Genomic DNA, 17,759 nt, shown 5'->3' with positions numbered 1-17,759 from the left:
CGTACCGCCACAAATCACAGGTATAATCAACACGCTGAAGGAACTGATCATTACCACCATCATGCCAATTCATCCATTACTAACCGAATCCGACTTCTTCTAATTTACTCTAGACTTGCCTTAGGAATACTAATAGCTTCATTCAGAACATCATGAACCCAAATTCGCACTCATCTCGAGTGACCTCATTTCACGAGACCACGTTGTCTCCAAAACCCACAAACCATCTCATACCCTCCTTATGCGCATATTCGCATCTTCAACTGGTACACCCATTCTGAAAATCCCTCTATGAATACGAAGTTATTTTCTCCCATTCCTCAAATGCCACACTGCAGACCGAAGATAACGTAGAACACTCCAAGCCACTTTTCATAATCCACTACAAAAGATCTATACTTAACCATGCTACGGATTCGAAATCCTTAGGCACCACACTTTAACTTTTGAATCCACTAGGACTGTTGTTGAGAGTCACCCACTCAGACTTGGTCCCGAATATAATCAAACCCCAAGGCTCTGCTAGCACATGAACATCCTCTCAAAGAAGCACTCAGCTGAATCACTTTCATTGTAAATCACATCTACGCAAAGCATAAACTCCGAGTCTTCCCAAAGCCTGAAAATGAATCGATAAGACCAATTATAGCACACCTTCCTCAAATCCTTGGCTCAAATCACCACTGATGTCCTCGTTGTTTAGTCGTAATAACCCACAAACATGCCGATAACCAGAAACCTTACAAGTAGATAATAATGCAATCCAATCATAGATGGTGGGGCTCTCACACTTAGCTTGAAGCTACCATTGCATAACTCTGGAACCTATAAAGATTCCTTCTTCCTTACTGACATGACCTTGCGCAATCGACCCGCAAAATTCCTCGAAATCTTCCTGTTAACCATTTCATGAACGCCTTGAATCACTAGCCATATTTACATATTCGACCTTTTACCGGATAGCCAGTAAAATTCTTTGTAGGAGTTTCATCAACACCACACAACAGTTAACCTGCTCACTAGAAATAACCTATATGTGGAAATACCATACCGACATCTTCCAACGATGCTGCACCGAGTACAATTACTATGAAATCCTTAAACCATCCTGAGCCCGTGCTCATTCACTAGCCATACAAGCCCGTTCACTCCCCATTAACATCAATTAAATGTGTGACGATACATTCCAATCCAAAGTCATGTTGTATCCTTCTTCATATCATGCAACTCTTTTCCGTCGTACCCAACCCTCCTTCGTATAGCAGCCAATATTCCAAATCAAGTTCGTAGACTTAGTCACTGTCCACCCTGAGTTCCAAATCACTCTAAACTTCCCCTAAGGCGTATAGTCATCCTACCACAGAACCCATATGTAATTCTGCCACTCTCCCACTTTGGTCAACCCTCTCCTTTAAGCAACTACTCGACTTCTATTTCTAACACTTGACCTTCCAGAATTTAACCACCGCAAGACACAACCCCCCCCCCCCCCCACACACATGTCCTTCCTTATCCTTTGCTGCCCAGTTGTTGCCTTAACTCAATATCTATCTCTGTAGCACTTGAACCAATTGATCGCTACCAACTTTAAACCTTTTAGAAGATTATCTTCCTTGAGCCCTCAACACCCGTACCACTGATTAAGTCCTAAACCACCGCACACTGCGATCTCTGATAGTCGCTTCTCCGGCACTATCTCACACTACTCTGCCCCGAAGGCAAATTGATGAAGACCATAACATTGGCGAACTTAACACATTCAATCCAGAGCGACGACACCACATCACAGATGAAAATTCCACCATGCTCAAAATACCAAGTCTCGTTACTCCGTCAACCCAAACCTGACCATTCATAGTCCGATTGACTTTCATTCACCGGAAATAAAATACTGGATCTCTGAATCATGCACTGAGTAAATCTCCTTCCAAGTCATTCACTGCTTCGACGCATAGACAAGCATCCTTCAATTACACAAACGTGGTGCAATAGCAACGTACGAATCGTCATAACAATCAATGCCAAACCTCAAAACCTTAGGTAATACTGATACCGAGCTGAAACGACAGAACGGCCTTCCGCAAGGCGACGACAATAGCCCAATCAAATACGCAGGGAGAAACATCCCGCACCACATCTGCAGTACCATTAAAATTCCTCGATTCCCAATTTATAACAAGCGCTTCATGTCGCACATGATTGAGTAGGAATGAAATGAATGCATAAGCCTCAAAGGAATCGAATCGCACGATGAGAAATCAAGAAGGGAAGTGCTCCTAACAGTCATGTACCCTCTCGAAGATAAGTACAGATGTCTCTGTACCGATCCGCAAGAGTCTACTAGACTCGCTCATGACTCGTGAGATCTAAGTGAACCTAGTGCTCTGATACCGCATTGTCACTACCCAAAATCCATTAAAGGTCGGGATTGTGCTGGACACCGTGGTCAGGCAAGCAAAAAAATAAATAAATACTGAATTTGGTTCTCAATTTTAATATTTCGAAAATCATATTTCCTTCAATTAAATAGTAAAATATGGAGTTTACAAAATAAATAATAATATCTTTAAAAATTCCAACACAGTGCAACCCATAATCGCCCAAAATCCGGCGTTACAAGTGCATGAGCATCAACTAGGAATATAAAATAAAATACAACATCTGTCCGGAATACAAATTGGACAGGAAAATATAAATACTCTGAATGAGACTCTGCTGGTTGCGGACTCGTAACGTGGACTGCAGCTCACCTAAGTCCCCGTAATAATCGCGCCTCTGCGCCCACGAGGCCACTAGACATATATGCACCTGCACAAAAACGTGCAGCAAGTGTAGCATGAGTATGTAAATCAACGCGTACCCAATAAGCATCCCGCCTAACCCCGAAGAAATAGTGACGAGGGGTCGACTTCGACACTTACTAAGGGCCAACAATATGATAATATGAAATTCTAATTAAGGAGGATATATATAACAATAAAACTCAGAACAAGAAATAACTGAACAATTCATCACCGTATTTAAGGACCCAAATCACTTCTTTCATTTAAAACAAACAATCTTTCAAATAATGAATTTATACCAATTATATAAGGAACTTCCAATCCTATTATCACACACGAATACCACCGAGGGCGTTCGGCCCGATCCAACATAAATGTAAATTGTGCACTACCAAGGGTCGAACGACGCGAACCATAGATGCATCTATTACCCCGCTCGCGGATCATACATGTGATGCGTTCAAATATAAATTATCAATAAATCATAACTCTTTCTTGATTCTTTCAAAGATAAAGACAATTCAACTTGAAGCTTTTAAATCTTTAAAATCCTCGACTTAGTTTCATTTGATAACCCCGCTCGCGGATCATACTTGCGACGCGGTCAAATATAAATTATCAATAAATCATAACTCTTTCCTGATTCTTTTAAAGATAAAGATAATTCAACTTGAAGCTTTTAAATCTTTAAAATCCTCGACTTAGTTTCATTTGATAACCCCGCTCGCGGATCATACTTGCGACGCAATCAAATTTAAATTATCAATAAATCATAACTCTTTCTTGATTCTTTTTAAAATAAAGCCAATTCAACTTGAAGCTTTTAAATCCTTAAAATCCTCGACTTAATTTTATTTGATGCAATTAACAAATATAATCAAATAACGGTGTCCACAAAGCATGGTGTAAACCTAAAACTACCCGGACATAAACAGGGATAGTAGCTACGTACGGACTCTCGTCACTTCGTGCGTACGTAGCCCCCACAAATAACAACACATATTAATTAACTTCACCTATGGGGTAAATTCCCTCTTACAAGGTTAGAAAAGAGACTTACCTCGCTCCGAAATTTCATAACCGGCTCCCAAGCCCTTCCAATAACTCAAACTGATGCCCAACGCTCCAAAACTAGTCAATTAAGATGCAACCCAATCAAAATGTACTCGAATACTCATTATAATTCAATTCACAACAATTCCTAACTCCGCTTGAAAAGTCGATAAAAATTACCCTTGGGCCCACGTGCTCGGATTTTGAAAATTTTCGAATAAAAACTTTACCCATAACACCACGAACTCAAATATATAATTTATTCCAAATCCCATGTCCAATTTTGTGGTCAAAATCCAAAAATATTAATTTTTAGATTTTATACCAAAATCCCAAATTTTCTACAAATTTTCAAGTCTAAATCCATATATAATCCAAGTATTTAACTTTCTATAGGTGGGAATCACTTACCTTGACATAGATGACGAAAATCTCCCTTCCAAGAGCTCCAAACATCGCCCAACCAAATGAAAAGTGGAGGAAAATGGCCAAATCCCGTCTTTAAAAACCTCATTGCCCAGGTTATTTTCGCACCTGCGGTGCCTTGGCCGCATTTGCGGTCCCGCACCTGCGACAAAACCCTCATAGGTGCGCATTTCCCCTACTTGGTTAAGCTTCGCACCTGCGGTCAAAAAGGGGCTACTTTTGCGAGCCCATCCGCCTCTGCGACTACTTCCCTCGCACCTGCGATCACGCAGGTGCGCCAAAACTTCCGCACCTGCGGTGGCTGGCCTGCCCTCACTCTTTTGCTTCTACAGCTCATAGCTCGCACCTGCGGGTACCTCTGTGCAGGTGCGGTTACACCAGAAGCTGGAAGCTTCAGCTGTTCCTCCCAAGTCCAAACTCGATCCATTTACCGCCCGGAATACACCCGAGCCCTCGGGACCTCAACCAAATATACCAACACGTTCCAAAACACATTACGAACTTAGTCGAGGCCTCAAATCATGCCCAATAACATCGAAACTACGAATCACCCTCCAATTTAAACTTAATGAACTTTGAAATTCCAAACTTCTACAATCGATGCCGAAACCTATCAAATCACGTCTGATTGACCTCAAATTTTGCACACAAGTCATAATTGACAGTACGGAGCTACTCCAACTTCCGAAAATCGAAATCCGACCCAGATATCAAAAAGTTCACTCCCGGTCAAACTTCTAAAAATTATCCAAATTTCCAACTTTCGCTCAAATGAACCCCAAAATGGCCTACGGACCTCCAAATCCACATCCGGACGCGCCCCTAATACTGGAATCATCATACGGAGCTATTCCCAGACTCAGAATCCCAAACGGATGTCGATATCATTGAAATGTACTTCAACTCAAATTTATGAAATCCTTCCAAAATGCCAACTTCCATAATAGGCGCCAAAACGTTCCCAGGTCATCCAAAACCCGATTCGGACATACGTCCAAGTCCAAAATCATCATACGAACCAATTAGGACCTTTAAATCCTGATTCTGAGGTCGTTTACTCAAAAACCACCCTTTAGTCAATTCCCCCAACTTAAAGCTTCCGAAATTAAATTTTTTCTTTCTAAATCAACTCCGAACTTCCCAAAATTAAATTTCGACCACACGCACAAATCATAATACCTGAAGTGAAACTGCTCAGGGTCTCAAACCGCTGAATGACGCGCTAGAGCTCAAAATGAGCGATCGGGTCGTTACACTGCCCTCGATTCCTAGCTTATGCTTATGAAGAACTTAGGAACAAGAATAAGAACTTTGAACAACAAAGAGAATTGAAATAAATTACCTTGATATGCGTGTTATAATGTATCCCCTCAATAATAATATTTTCCCTTTATATAGTAGGGGAGCTTTACCCTAAGTACAATTCTAATAAAGGTAAAAATATTTTGTTTCTCTAATCACTGATTTTCTACCGATACGGGCTGAGATTCATGCCGTGATATTTGATTGGGCACGGACATCACGGCCCTATGTTAGTAGTGTGTAGATGTTTGATAATACCCTCCGAAGTCTTAATCCTTAAACCGGACCCGGAGGACATGGCCCTGATACCCCCGAGGGCAGATGTTTTGCCCGAGACCCGATACGAGGGCTCCTCGCTCTGACTATGATTCATTACGGTCACGTTCCTGCTCCATTTGGCTTACCAGGAAATCGAGGTGTTCAGTGGGCCCGGTTCCTCAGAGAGTAGGTTTGTCGAAACGATGAGAAACGACAGATGACTCTGATTCCTTCGTTCGTACGTTACGACGAGGGAGCCAAAACGTCCCATCAGTCGCATCATTCTGACTTCAAACACGTGTCACTCACTGACAGGTTGCATCCGAATGCGAAGCGTCAGCTGTTTTCCTATGAAAGCTTCCTCCTTTTGGCCTTTTTCTACTTTTCAAACAAATCACTACCTTCGAGCTTTCCATCCATCATCAAACCTTCTTCAAACCTTCATATCCCCATCCATGTTCTTCAATTTCCATAGCAATCTCCAGATTTCTGCCCAGATTTCCTTCAAATCTTCATACTTTGTTCTTCATCTTCAAAACCCGTTTTTCCAAAACTTCGTGTTCATTTCTCAAATTTTCAAACACTCCCCTAGATGAAAATGGAAAAAATATCGAAAATCGTTCCTCAACATGTTGCCTCTTCATCTTTTCAACCGGCCGCTGGTACTGAAGCGGTTAACCCTGAGGTGGTTGCCCTCGAAACGGCTTCCCCCGTTGTGGCTGCTAACGAACCGGCCGCCTAGCCTCTCTTGTCAGCGTTCATCCCGAGGGCTGCTCGATTGCAGATGACTTTAAAGTCGAGAAGCCTTCGCGCAAACAGGACCTGGGCAAAGAAGTCTCGAGATATATATGTTCTGTGACCGAAGACGTTCTTCCCATAGTTCGTAAGGACTGCAATTGGGAAGGTAAGAACGTAGTAGTCCCCGGGCCTGAGGACGTCGTTACTGCCCACGTGGAGGGGTACTTAAGTGTTTATGATAAGTGGGGATTTTGACTACTTATTAACACCTTTTTGCTTTTATTTTAGTCCGATAGTATTGATTTATGTTCCCACAACTAATGAAAATATGTAAATTGTAGGAATTGTTGGAAGTTTGGTCTCCTATGATAAAATCTAAGAATCATGGCGAACAATGATTCGCTTCTAAATTGTAACTATTAGAAAAAACACCTAAAACAATCATTCGCTTCTAGATTCTTATCTTAGCTTACAATTGTTAAAATAAAAGTAGAATTAGAAATCAAAACCTTTTGTGGAAGTGCAAATTTAGTTAATCCATTCACTCTCATCAAGTGTATACTCCTATCATCCATTGTAACTCCCAGTGGAAATCGATCCCGACTCTTGTTGGGTACTATTCTTCCAATGATCGTTTTCACTCAATATTGAGTGCGGATTGGACGTAGATCAATTTTTGTGTCGTTGCCAGGGATTTAAAACAGTGTTAGCTATATATTTGGGTTTGATTTTGAAATATCTTCTTTTTCTTCCATGTTACTAACTTGTGTGAGAAATCTTAGGTACAATCATGGCGAACAATGAGCTCGGAAATTTGCCTTTAGGGGATTGGGATGCGGAGGATGAGCAAGTAGAGGAGGTACCTCATGAGCCACAAGCCAATCGGAGAGGTCGGGTACCTCATGACAATATGTCTGTTCCACCCCCACCTCCACCACGAGTGGCTCCACACCGGATATTGCCCAACGAAAGATAGGCTAGTGCAATAGTCCCTCCCCGTATTAGGACGGGCAACTTCCAAATCACCAATGTGGTGCTCACTTTTCTTAAGCAATGGGGATTTTTCACCGGTGCTCCAACATAAAATGCTTATAAACATTTCAAGGGATTTGTGGACACTTGTTGGGAGAGCAAGCAAAGAAATGTCTCCGAAGATGCATTGAGGCTAAGACTTTTTCCCTTCTCTCTATGGGGGAAAGCTTTAGATTGGTTAGAATGATTGCCGACCCATTGAATTCACACTTGGGATGAGTTGGCGGAAAAGTTCATTGCTAAGTTCTTCTCTCCCGGACACATGGCTACACTTCAAGATGAGATCTTAGCATTCAGGCAAGAGCCGAATGAACCACTACACAAGATATGGGAATGCTATAGAACTATGGTCAAGGAATGTCCCAATAATGATATGACGGAAAACATGATTCAACAAACTTTTTATCGTGGAATTAACACAACCAACCAATGTGTAGTGAATCAACTAGCCGGTGGAAACTTTATGACTACGCCTTATACGGAGGCGTGCGAGATTTTGGATGAGATGGGGGACACGTCATCAGCTTGGCAATCTAAGGCCAATGGTCCATAATGTGACCCGAATATGATCCACCTTCACAAAGAATTGCAAGACAATAGGCAAACCATTGCCGAATTGACAACTACCATGACTCAACTAGTAAAGGCCCAACTAAATCAAGTACAAAATCCTAAGCAAGTCAATGCTATGGAAGGAGTAAATATGATGATGAACAAAAGGAGGACTAAGGGTCCATAAGTGCAAAATCGAGTGGAGAACTATGCATAAGAATATGGTAGTTTTGAGCAAGATGATTCCTATAATGAACAAGAAGAGGAGGTGCAATATGAGAATAATTTTCAAGGGCAAAGAAACAACTTCCAAGACTCAATCAAACAACAATGGCGACCTCAAAACAATCAAGGCAATTGGAATTCTAACAATCAAGGAAATTGGAGTGGAGGCAACAATCAAGGGAATTGGCATAACAACAACAATCAAGGAAATTGGAATGGAAACGACCAAGGAAATTGGGGAGGTAACAATCAAGGTGGATGGAACAAGAATCAAGGAAATCGGGGGTCGGTTTTTCAAAGTCCCCCAATGTACCAACAACCAAGCAACTCACCTCCTTATCTTTCCCATGGTTCGAGTTCTTCAAACAATGAGATGGGGCTTATTGAAAATATGTTCAAGCAAATGATGGAAAAGAATGCTAATTCGGATGCCCAACTTGCCTCACACAACATATCAATCCGCAACCTAGAAGTTCAAATGGGGAAAATCTCTCAAGCCTTAAATTCTAGTCCTAAGGGGGCACTACCAAGTGACACGGTGGTAAACCCAAAGGGTGGTAACAACACGGGGCATACCATGGCGGCTATCACAAGAAGTGAAAGAGGCGGGAATGCACCCACCTCAAGTGGAAGGCAACTTGTTGATGATGATCAAGTGATGCATGAAGAAGAGATCCCGAACAATGTGGCACAACCTAATGATGAGTTAGGATTGATATTGATAATAGTGTGGAAGAGACTCAAGAGGAGGTGAACCCGTCTAGGGAATACATTATTGACATACCAGAGCCAGTAGAGCAAAAGGCTAAGGCACCATTGCCTAAGCCTCCACCCCCATACCCTCAAAGACTTGCCAAGAAAAATGGTGAGAATCAATTCAAGAAGTTCATTCAAACAATGAAGAGTCTCTCAATCAATATGCCATTACTTGAAGCTTTGGAACAAATGTCCGGTTATGCAAAGTTTATGAAGAATCTTGTGACAAAGAAGCAGTCAATGAACTTTGAGACCATCAAGGTCACTCATCAAGTGAGTGCAATTGTGTATTCAATGGCTCCTAAGTTGGAGGATCCTGGTGCTTTCACCATTCCTTGTACAATTGGAAGTGCCAATTTTGCTAAAGCTCTTTGTGATCTTGGGGCAAGTATCAATTTGATGCCCTATTCAGTTTTTAAGACTTTGGGAATTGGGAAACCATGACCCACCTATATGAGATTGCAAATGGCCGACCGTACCATGAAGAGGCCCTTGGGAGTGATTGAAGATGTTTTGGTTGGTGTTGATAAATTCATTCTTTTGGCGGATTTTGTCATTCTAGATTGCGAGGTTGATTATGAAGTACCGATTATTCTTGGGAGAACTTTCCTTGCTACGGGTAAGGATCTGTGTGATGTTGAAGCCGAGAACTCACTTTCTGGATTGGTGATGAAAAAGTGGTATTTCATGTGTGTAAGTCCATGCGGCAACCAAATAGCAATGAGGTGTGTTCTTTTGTGGACTTGGTAATCGATGTTATTATTGATGAAACAAGTGCGACAATCAATGTTGGTGATATGTTGGAGGCCGTCTTGCTCAACTTTGATGATGACGAGATGGATGGCTTCATGAAATGTGTGAATTCTTTGCAAGGAATGGGGTCGTACAACTATGCACCCCGGAAATTGTCCTTGGATCTTGAAAATAGAACAACTCCTCCGACAAAGCCTTCTTTTGAAGAGCCTCATACCTTGAAATTGAATCCATTGCCTCCACAACTTCGGTATGAATTTCTTGGTCCTTGTTCTACTTTATCGGTTATTCTTTCCTCTTGTTTGACTAACGTGCAGGTAGTTTCCACATTGGCGGGGCTACAAAAGAGGAAGAAGGCTATTGGGTGGACCTTGGCGGATATTCGAGGGATAAGCCTCGATTTTTGCATACATAAGATCAAGTTGGAGGATGGTGCCAAACCATCTATTGGACATCAAAGGAGACTTAATGAGGCTATGCAAGAAGTTGTCAAGAAGAAGATTATCAAGTGGTTGGATGCAGGGGTTGTCTACCGTATCTTTGATAGTTCGTGGACTTCTCCGGTTTAATGTTTCCCAAAGAAGGGGGCATGACGGTGGTCACCAATGACAAGAATGAGTTGATTCCTACAAAAACGGTGATCGGTTGGAGGGTGTGTATGGACTATCGCAAGCTCAACAAAGTCATAATGAAGGATCACTTTCTACTTTCTTTCTTAGATCAAATGCTCGATAGATTGGTCGGTCGTGCTTTCTATTGATTTCTTGATGGGTACTCGGGCTACAACCAAATTCTCATTGCTCCAGAAGATCAAGAGAAAATAACCTCTACATGTCCCTATGATACTTTTTCTTTCAAACGGATGCTATTTAGTTTGTGTAATGCTTCGACGACTTTTCAAAGGTGTATGATGGCTATTTTCACGGACATGATGGAGGACTACCTTGAAGTTTTAATGGATGACTTCTCGGTGGTTGGAGATTCTTTTGATGATTGTTTTGCAAATTTGGACAAAGTATTGGCTAGATGTGAAGAAATAAATTTGGTGCTTAATTGGGAGAAATGCCATTTCATGGTCGGGGAAGGTATTGTCCTTGGCCATAAAATCTCAAAGAATGGAATTGAAGTTGACAAGGCAAAGATTGAGATGATTTCTAAGCTTCCACCTCCAATTTCGGTGAAGGGTGTGCGAAGTTTCTTGGAGCGTCTCTTTTGAAATCATGTGTGATGCAAGTGATGTAGCGGTTGAGGCTGTTTTGGGGCAACGCATCAACAAAATCTTTCATCCGGTCTACCACGCTAGTAAGACCATGAATAGTGCCCAAGTCAACTATACCGTTACGGAGAAAGAGCTCCTTTCTATTGTGTTTGAAATTGAGAGGTTCCGCCTGTACTTGATGGGTGCAAAGGTCATTGTCCACACGGATCATGCGGTGCTTCGTTATCTTATGAGCAAAAAAGAATCCAAAGCTCGGTTGATGAGATGGGTGCTCTTGTTGCAAGAATTTGATATTGACATCCAAGATAGTAAAGGTAGTGAAAACCAAGTGGTGGACCACTTTTCTCGTTTGGATGAGGAGGGGAGGCCGCATGATGGCCTAGAAACCAATGAGTCCTTCCTCGATGAGCAACTCTTGGCAATTTCAATGAAAGAGGTGTCGTGGTTCGTGGATCTAGCAAATTTTCTTATATGTGGAATCATTTCAGATGAGTTCTCTTCAAGCCAATGGAAGAAGCTCAAACGGGATTGTCAAGATTATTATTGGGATGAATCATACCTTTTCCGGATTTGTACAGATGGGGTAATTAGAAGATTTGTACCGGAAGAAGAGCAAGGTGAAATTCTTGGTTCTTGTCATTCTTTGCCATATGGTGGTCATTATGGTGGAGCAAGAATGGCGGTCAAAGTGCTTAGTTGCGGTTTATATTGGCCTACTCTTTAAAAAGATGCTAGTGAGTTAGGGGAAGATGTGATGAATGTCAACGGGTCGGTGGAATCTCAAAGAAAAATGAAATGCCTCTCACAACCATTTTGGAGATTGATATTTTCGATGTGTGGGGTATTGACTTCATGGGCCCTTTTGTGAGTTCTTGTGGAAACACATACATCTTGGTCGCGGTGGATTATGTGTCCAAATGGGTTGAGGTTGTTTCTTTACCCAATAATGAGGCGAGAAATGTGGTGGCTTTCTTAAAGAAGAATATCTTCAAAAGGTTTGGTACTTCGCATGCAATTATAAGCGATGGGGGGTCATATTTTTGCAACAAGGCTTTTGACACTTTACTTAGCAAGTATGGTGTTACTCACAAGGTCACGACTCCCTATCACACACAAGCTAGTGGGCAAGTGGAAGTCTCCTACCGGGAGATAAAGAGTATCTTGTCCAAAATAATGAATGTTAATCGAACGGATTAGTCCAAGAAGCTTGATGATGCATTATGGGCCTATCAGACGACTTACAAAACACTTATCGGAATGTCGCCATACCGGTTGATATTTGGGAAAGCTTGTCATCTTTCGGTAGAACTAGAGCTCAAGGCAATGTGGGCTCTAAAGAAGTTGAATCTTGATTGGGATGTAGTTGCTAACTAGAGGGTTGCACATTAGAACGAATTGGATGAGTTCTGGTACCATGCTTATGCGAGTTCGTCCTTGTACAAAGAAAAGATGAAATATCTTCATGACAAATACATTTGGAACAAAGAGTTCAAGGTGGGCGATCTTCTATTGTTGTTTAACTCAAGGTTGCGGATGTTTCCCAGGAAGCTAAAATCCAAATGGAGTGGTCCTTTTGAAATTGTGGATGTGACAAATTTTGGTGCATTAGACTTGAAAAACAAAAACAATGAAGTATTCTGAGTCAATGGTCACCGGGTAAAGCACTACTTGGTAAAGGTTAGAGATGGCCACATGGTGGCACTCATTCATATCACTTGAGGGTATTTTGCGTCATGTCGCGACGTTAAATCAGGCGCTTCGTGGGAAGCAACCCATGTTTCTTTCCTTTTTCTTTTGTGGTTAGGTGCTATTTTTATTCTAACTTGATTTGAATTGTGCTACAGTGTTGAGTGTGACTTACAGGAATTGTGGATGAAAATGTGGCTAAATGTTCAAAAGAGTGCGGACCGCACATTTTTAGGTGGCATAGCAGATGAGTATTGCGGTCGTACATTTATCTTGCGGACCGTAGAATTGAAGTGTCAAAAATACCAAATCTTTGAAGTTTAAGCTTGTGAGTGCGGAGGTCGATCCGATTGCACGAGAAATATGCGTTCGCACCCAAAAACGTGCGGACCGCAGATTGGTTTCCCAAAAGTGATCTCCAGGTTAAAAAGTGCTGACCGCACATGAAAATATGCGGCCGCACTTGTCTCTAACCCCTTGTCTTTTTGAATGGTATAAATAGAATAGTAGGGCTCATTTTACACTGTTCCCTCTCTGAACAAAACAATGCACTCTGTTGAATTTTCTGACTGTCCTCACACACCACCACCTTGATCATTCACTCATTACACTCATTCTGTCTGGTATGCTTTAATTTCATGTTAAATATTTTATGTTAGTATAATTTTTAGACTTTTAGTTCTTAGGCCATTTGTTATTAGAGTTCAATTGTGTGTCCATGTGGGGTAGATCTGAACTGGATAAACTTGATACATGCTCTAATGGGGTTGGGTTAGTACAATTTCATATTTTTACAATGTTGCCATGTCTAATTATGCGAGAAATTGAAAAACCTAAGTAGAAAAATTTGGTATGTACGTAACTTTTGAAATCTGCGGCCGCACTTGAATTTGTGCAGTCCACAGATGTTGAATTTGGGCAACTCAATGAAGAAGGAATCTGTGGCCGCAAGTTAAAATGTGCGGACCGCAAAATTCCCTTTGCAGTCGCAGATCAACCCATTCTTTGTCATTAGAGAGTCACCATTTTTAGGACTCAGAAGTGTAGCCGCAAGTCAAAATGTGCGGACCGTACTTCCATTCTGCGGCCGCACACCAGATTTTTGCGGACCACAAGTCCCCATCTGCGACCGCAGGTTAAATTATGTGGATCGCAAATCCCTTTCCCTACAGGCATGACTAAACTGTACAACACCCACTGTGTCCTATGGTTTCTTCTTTACTTACATATCTCCCGTATGTGTTTGAACATCAAATTGCAACTAAGAATCTCCTCTATTTGATACAGACAATGGTTCGATCAAGAGGACGAGGCAACACATCAAAAGGGAGAGGTGAATCTTCTCGCGGTCGAGGCAAAAGTGCCTTGCCCCTTGGCCAGCCAAAGACAATAAGAAAGAAAGCAACAGTCGGCAGAAGGAGAGGTACAGACCTCTCCGAGTCTAGCTCATATTTCCCGTTTAGGGAAGTGTCAGAGGGCAACTCAGCCTCTGTTCAAGAGGAGCATCCGGCCACAAAGTCAAGGTTGTAGGGGAGATACCAGCTCAGGGATGAGACGTCTTCATCTCAGAGCACTTCCGACGGATCGGAGAGTGCTAGTTAGGCTTCTGAGCTATCAGCTACACCAGTCCTTGAGGCACATGTCACATATGATATCCCCGATGATGGCATAGGTGGCGATGCTACAGCCTCAAGGCTTGAAAGATCAAAGAAGAAAGTTGTTTGGGAGGATCACTTTGTCAGTCTGGCCGCCTTCACTAGCTTCTGTATGTGGTGGCTAGTGAGGTAGCTAACTCTTGAGTGACAGTTTATGTTGAAAGATTTGGAGAAGTATAACCCAGCTAAATTGAGACAGTTCAGGGCACGAAAAGGGTGGATATGGTTCACCCAAAGTGTAGAGGATGCCAAAGAATACCCCGTTCATGAATTATATGCCAATGTGGCTCATATAAATAAAGGGACAAATGTGACCAAAGTACGCAACCTCAAGGTGAGGTTTGATCAGCATACACTAAACACATACTTGGGCTTCGAGGATGTTGGGCCGACGGAGTATTTGGAGAAGTGCGAACTGAAGGAGGAAGTCCGTCCTTGGCTAGCTGAGATTCTGGCACCACCATGGCCACCACCACCATAGATTGCCGTTGGGGTTCCCATCAACCGGAACACTCTGAGTTTTGAGGCAAAAGAGTGGCAGACCTTTATTTATAGCAGGTTGGATCCATGCCAGAACGAAACTCACCTTCCTCTTGCTCGGGCAGTTCTTGTGGCTTCCATCATGGCTGGTTACCCAATCAATGTGGGTGCCGTGATGTCGGCCAATATTTCAATGATTGCACGTCAGGATAGCTTGGCCTACCATTATCCCAACACTATTACATAATATCTCATTGATGCAAAGGTAGAGCTGAGGGACTTTGACACTAAGGTGAAGGCAAATAAGCCCTTCGATTAGCATTCTTTCATGGATGCGAGCAACCCAAAGAAGAAAGTTCAGCCTTCTACCACCACATGCAGTCTGATAAGCCGACAGTGGTAGCTTCTGAGGCAGCTGATCTTCCATCCACTTCTGCTGAGCCTTCCACCAGTGCCACTGCTATGCCTCCGCCATCATTCACAGGTCCTACTATAGCTCCGAGGCCAGTGCCCATGCCCACTACCCCACATTTTGCGTTGTGAGTCTCCCAGACATTGCGAGTCTCAACAACTGGATGCAAACAGCTACTGCAAAGATGTTTGACTTATCCAGTACTGTTGCAGTGCAGTCCACTTCACAGGCATCACAGGATCCTTCTAACATTGAGGAGACACTGAAGAAGATTCTGGAGAACCAGAAGACTATCGTGGACACCTTGGTACAGCACGGGTCAGTGATTGAGGAGCTGGGAAAGGAAGTAAAGAAGATGAGGAAATCCCAAGCGAGCAAGAAATCAGTAGACAAGCTCCGAAGGGAGGTGACTAGACTTGCTACAGCTGGCGACCTTCCCTTAGTCATGTTGCTTGACCCGCACCAATCCGCCCCAGATCCTTCAGCACCATCTGTACCGGTAGCACCAGCTGGCTAGTCTGACGAGCCAGACCTTGCTGCCGACACTGCTGAGGCATTGCGTGAGATGTTCGCCAACCCATCCACAACTAGATTTGACGATGATGAGATTCAGTTGGTTGATCCTGAGTGAGATGACATTGCTGGGCACACTGAGATATCCAAGGATATATAGGGATTTTTCTTCACCCTCTCCTCTTTTACTCTTATTTTGCTAAGCATTGGGGACAATGCTTACTTTTATTCGGAGGGGGGGGGTATTTGACACATTGGTATGCTTTAATACATTTGGTCTACAATAACTTGATGATATTCTTTCTTTTCTTATTTGTATTTATCTATATTCTCTCTCTCTTATTATGTATATTCATTCTATCTTTAGTAGTTTTTGCTCATTAGCTTCTTTATCTTTGTTTTTGCTTATTAGCTTCTTTATCTTTTCCATATTAGTTCTTGTTTTGTTAAGTAGCTTTTTTTATGCTTTAGTAGATAATAAGCCTTTGATTTTCTTAACGTCACGGTTCTTTCCAAAAGTAGTTGTGTGAACCGGGTGACTCGTCCCAACGATGGATGGCGTGATAACCTTCTTAAGGGAATAAGTCCGTCTTTATGATTAGGTAGTAGTAGTAGTAGTAGCAGTAGTAGTAGTAATGAATAAAAATACCTAATTAAGTCATGCGCGAAGAGTCAACCATGTTTCAATTGGTACCAATACACTTAACTACGTGCTTATGGTTAGAGACAAGATTTTTGAAAGAAATAGCTCTAGTTAGTGACTTTGTGACTCTTGAGTTGACTTTGAAAATCATCGCGTGGTTTAATTGGACCATAGTGATCTTTAAACATGAATATGGTTGTTGTAGGCCCCCGACTCTATCCTCTTTTACAATCTAGTTGCGTGAGAGGTGAGATGAATTGTTGCTAGTCCAAGTATCCGTGCGAAGGGTCTAGAACTTACCCCGAATGTGTTTCAAGGCGAAATCCTAAGTTTTGCTTGGTTTGAGAAGTGATTGTAGGCTTTCCTTGGCTCGTTTGAGCCTTTTATTGCCAACCAATGTCATTATCCCTAGTCAAACCCTTTGAACTTCTAGCCTTTCTCATTTGATAACTATGTTGTAAGCCTTTACATGTCTTGTTGTGACCCTCTCTTGGCACCCGAACTTTCCTTAACATTCTTGTGAAACAAGTGGCTTAAAACATAAGTTTGGGGGAGAGATGAGAAATTTGAAAAAGGTATCAAGACACAAAAAGAGAAAAGAAAGGATCTCTATGAAAAGAGAAGGCAAGAAAAGAAAAGAACAAAAAGGAAAATGCAAAATGTGAATAAGTGGAAGGGTTGATGGGCTCAAAAAGAGGTAATGACCCCTAGCATGAGCAAGCAAAAAAGGGAGAAAAAGAATGAAATGAACAAGAAAGAGTGATGTTAAGTCTCTCTAATCCCCAATGAAAAGAAAATGCCTTTAAGAATTGGCAATTGTGAGCCGAGAAATGAAAGTGTGGAGTGCTTAAGGAAAGGTGTAACTACTTACCCATATGATATCCTACCCTAATCTAAAAGCCTTCATTACAACCCGAAAGAAGTCCTACTTGATTTCAAAACCAGTGAACTTATATTAGTGGTGATCTACAGGAAGGGCAAGCCTATCGTACTTGAAGCCGTACTTGTGACATTTTCTTGTGAGAGACGAGTGAACCTTTTTATAAATCCTAAGATTGAGTGCTAATTTCTTAAGTGAACTTGGCAAATGGAAAGTAGAGGAGAAAAAGTTTGGATTCCACCATAACCTACATGATAGAACAAGAGTCCTTGATGAGTAAAGTCAATTCTTGAAGCTCAAATGTCACATTAGAACTATATGTGCATGAATATTTGACTTGTCATCTTGTTGATAATGCATGAGTATTGTGGGTAATTATCGGTCCCAACTTAT

General features: G+C 42.0%; 1 protein-coding gene across 1 annotated transcript in view; it reads right to left on the bottom strand.

Annotated features, from left to right (window-relative positions):
- Positions 1 to 2,731: 2,731 nt before the first annotated feature.
- Positions 2,732 to 17,759, bottom strand: part of LOC104095942 (OVARIAN TUMOR DOMAIN-containing deubiquitinating enzyme 12-like) — a 31,186-nt gene continuing 16,158 nt past the window's right edge. The window contains exon 11 of the mRNA XM_070187984.1: positions 2,732 to 2,808. Within this exon, the coding sequence (XP_070044085.1) occupies positions 2,747 to 2,808 (62 nt within the window). The 3' untranslated portion in view covers positions 2,732 to 2,746. The remainder of the gene's footprint in view (positions 2,809 to 17,759) is intronic.

The sequence above is a fragment of the Nicotiana tomentosiformis genome, chromosome 11 (genome assembly GCF_000390325.3).
Source record: "Nicotiana tomentosiformis chromosome 11, ASM39032v3, whole genome shotgun sequence".
In the NCBI taxonomy this organism is placed as follows: domain Eukaryota; kingdom Viridiplantae; phylum Streptophyta; class Magnoliopsida; order Solanales; family Solanaceae; genus Nicotiana; species Nicotiana tomentosiformis.
Note: the sequence above shows the minus strand (reverse complement) of the source record. Positions and strands in the feature narration are given on the sequence as shown.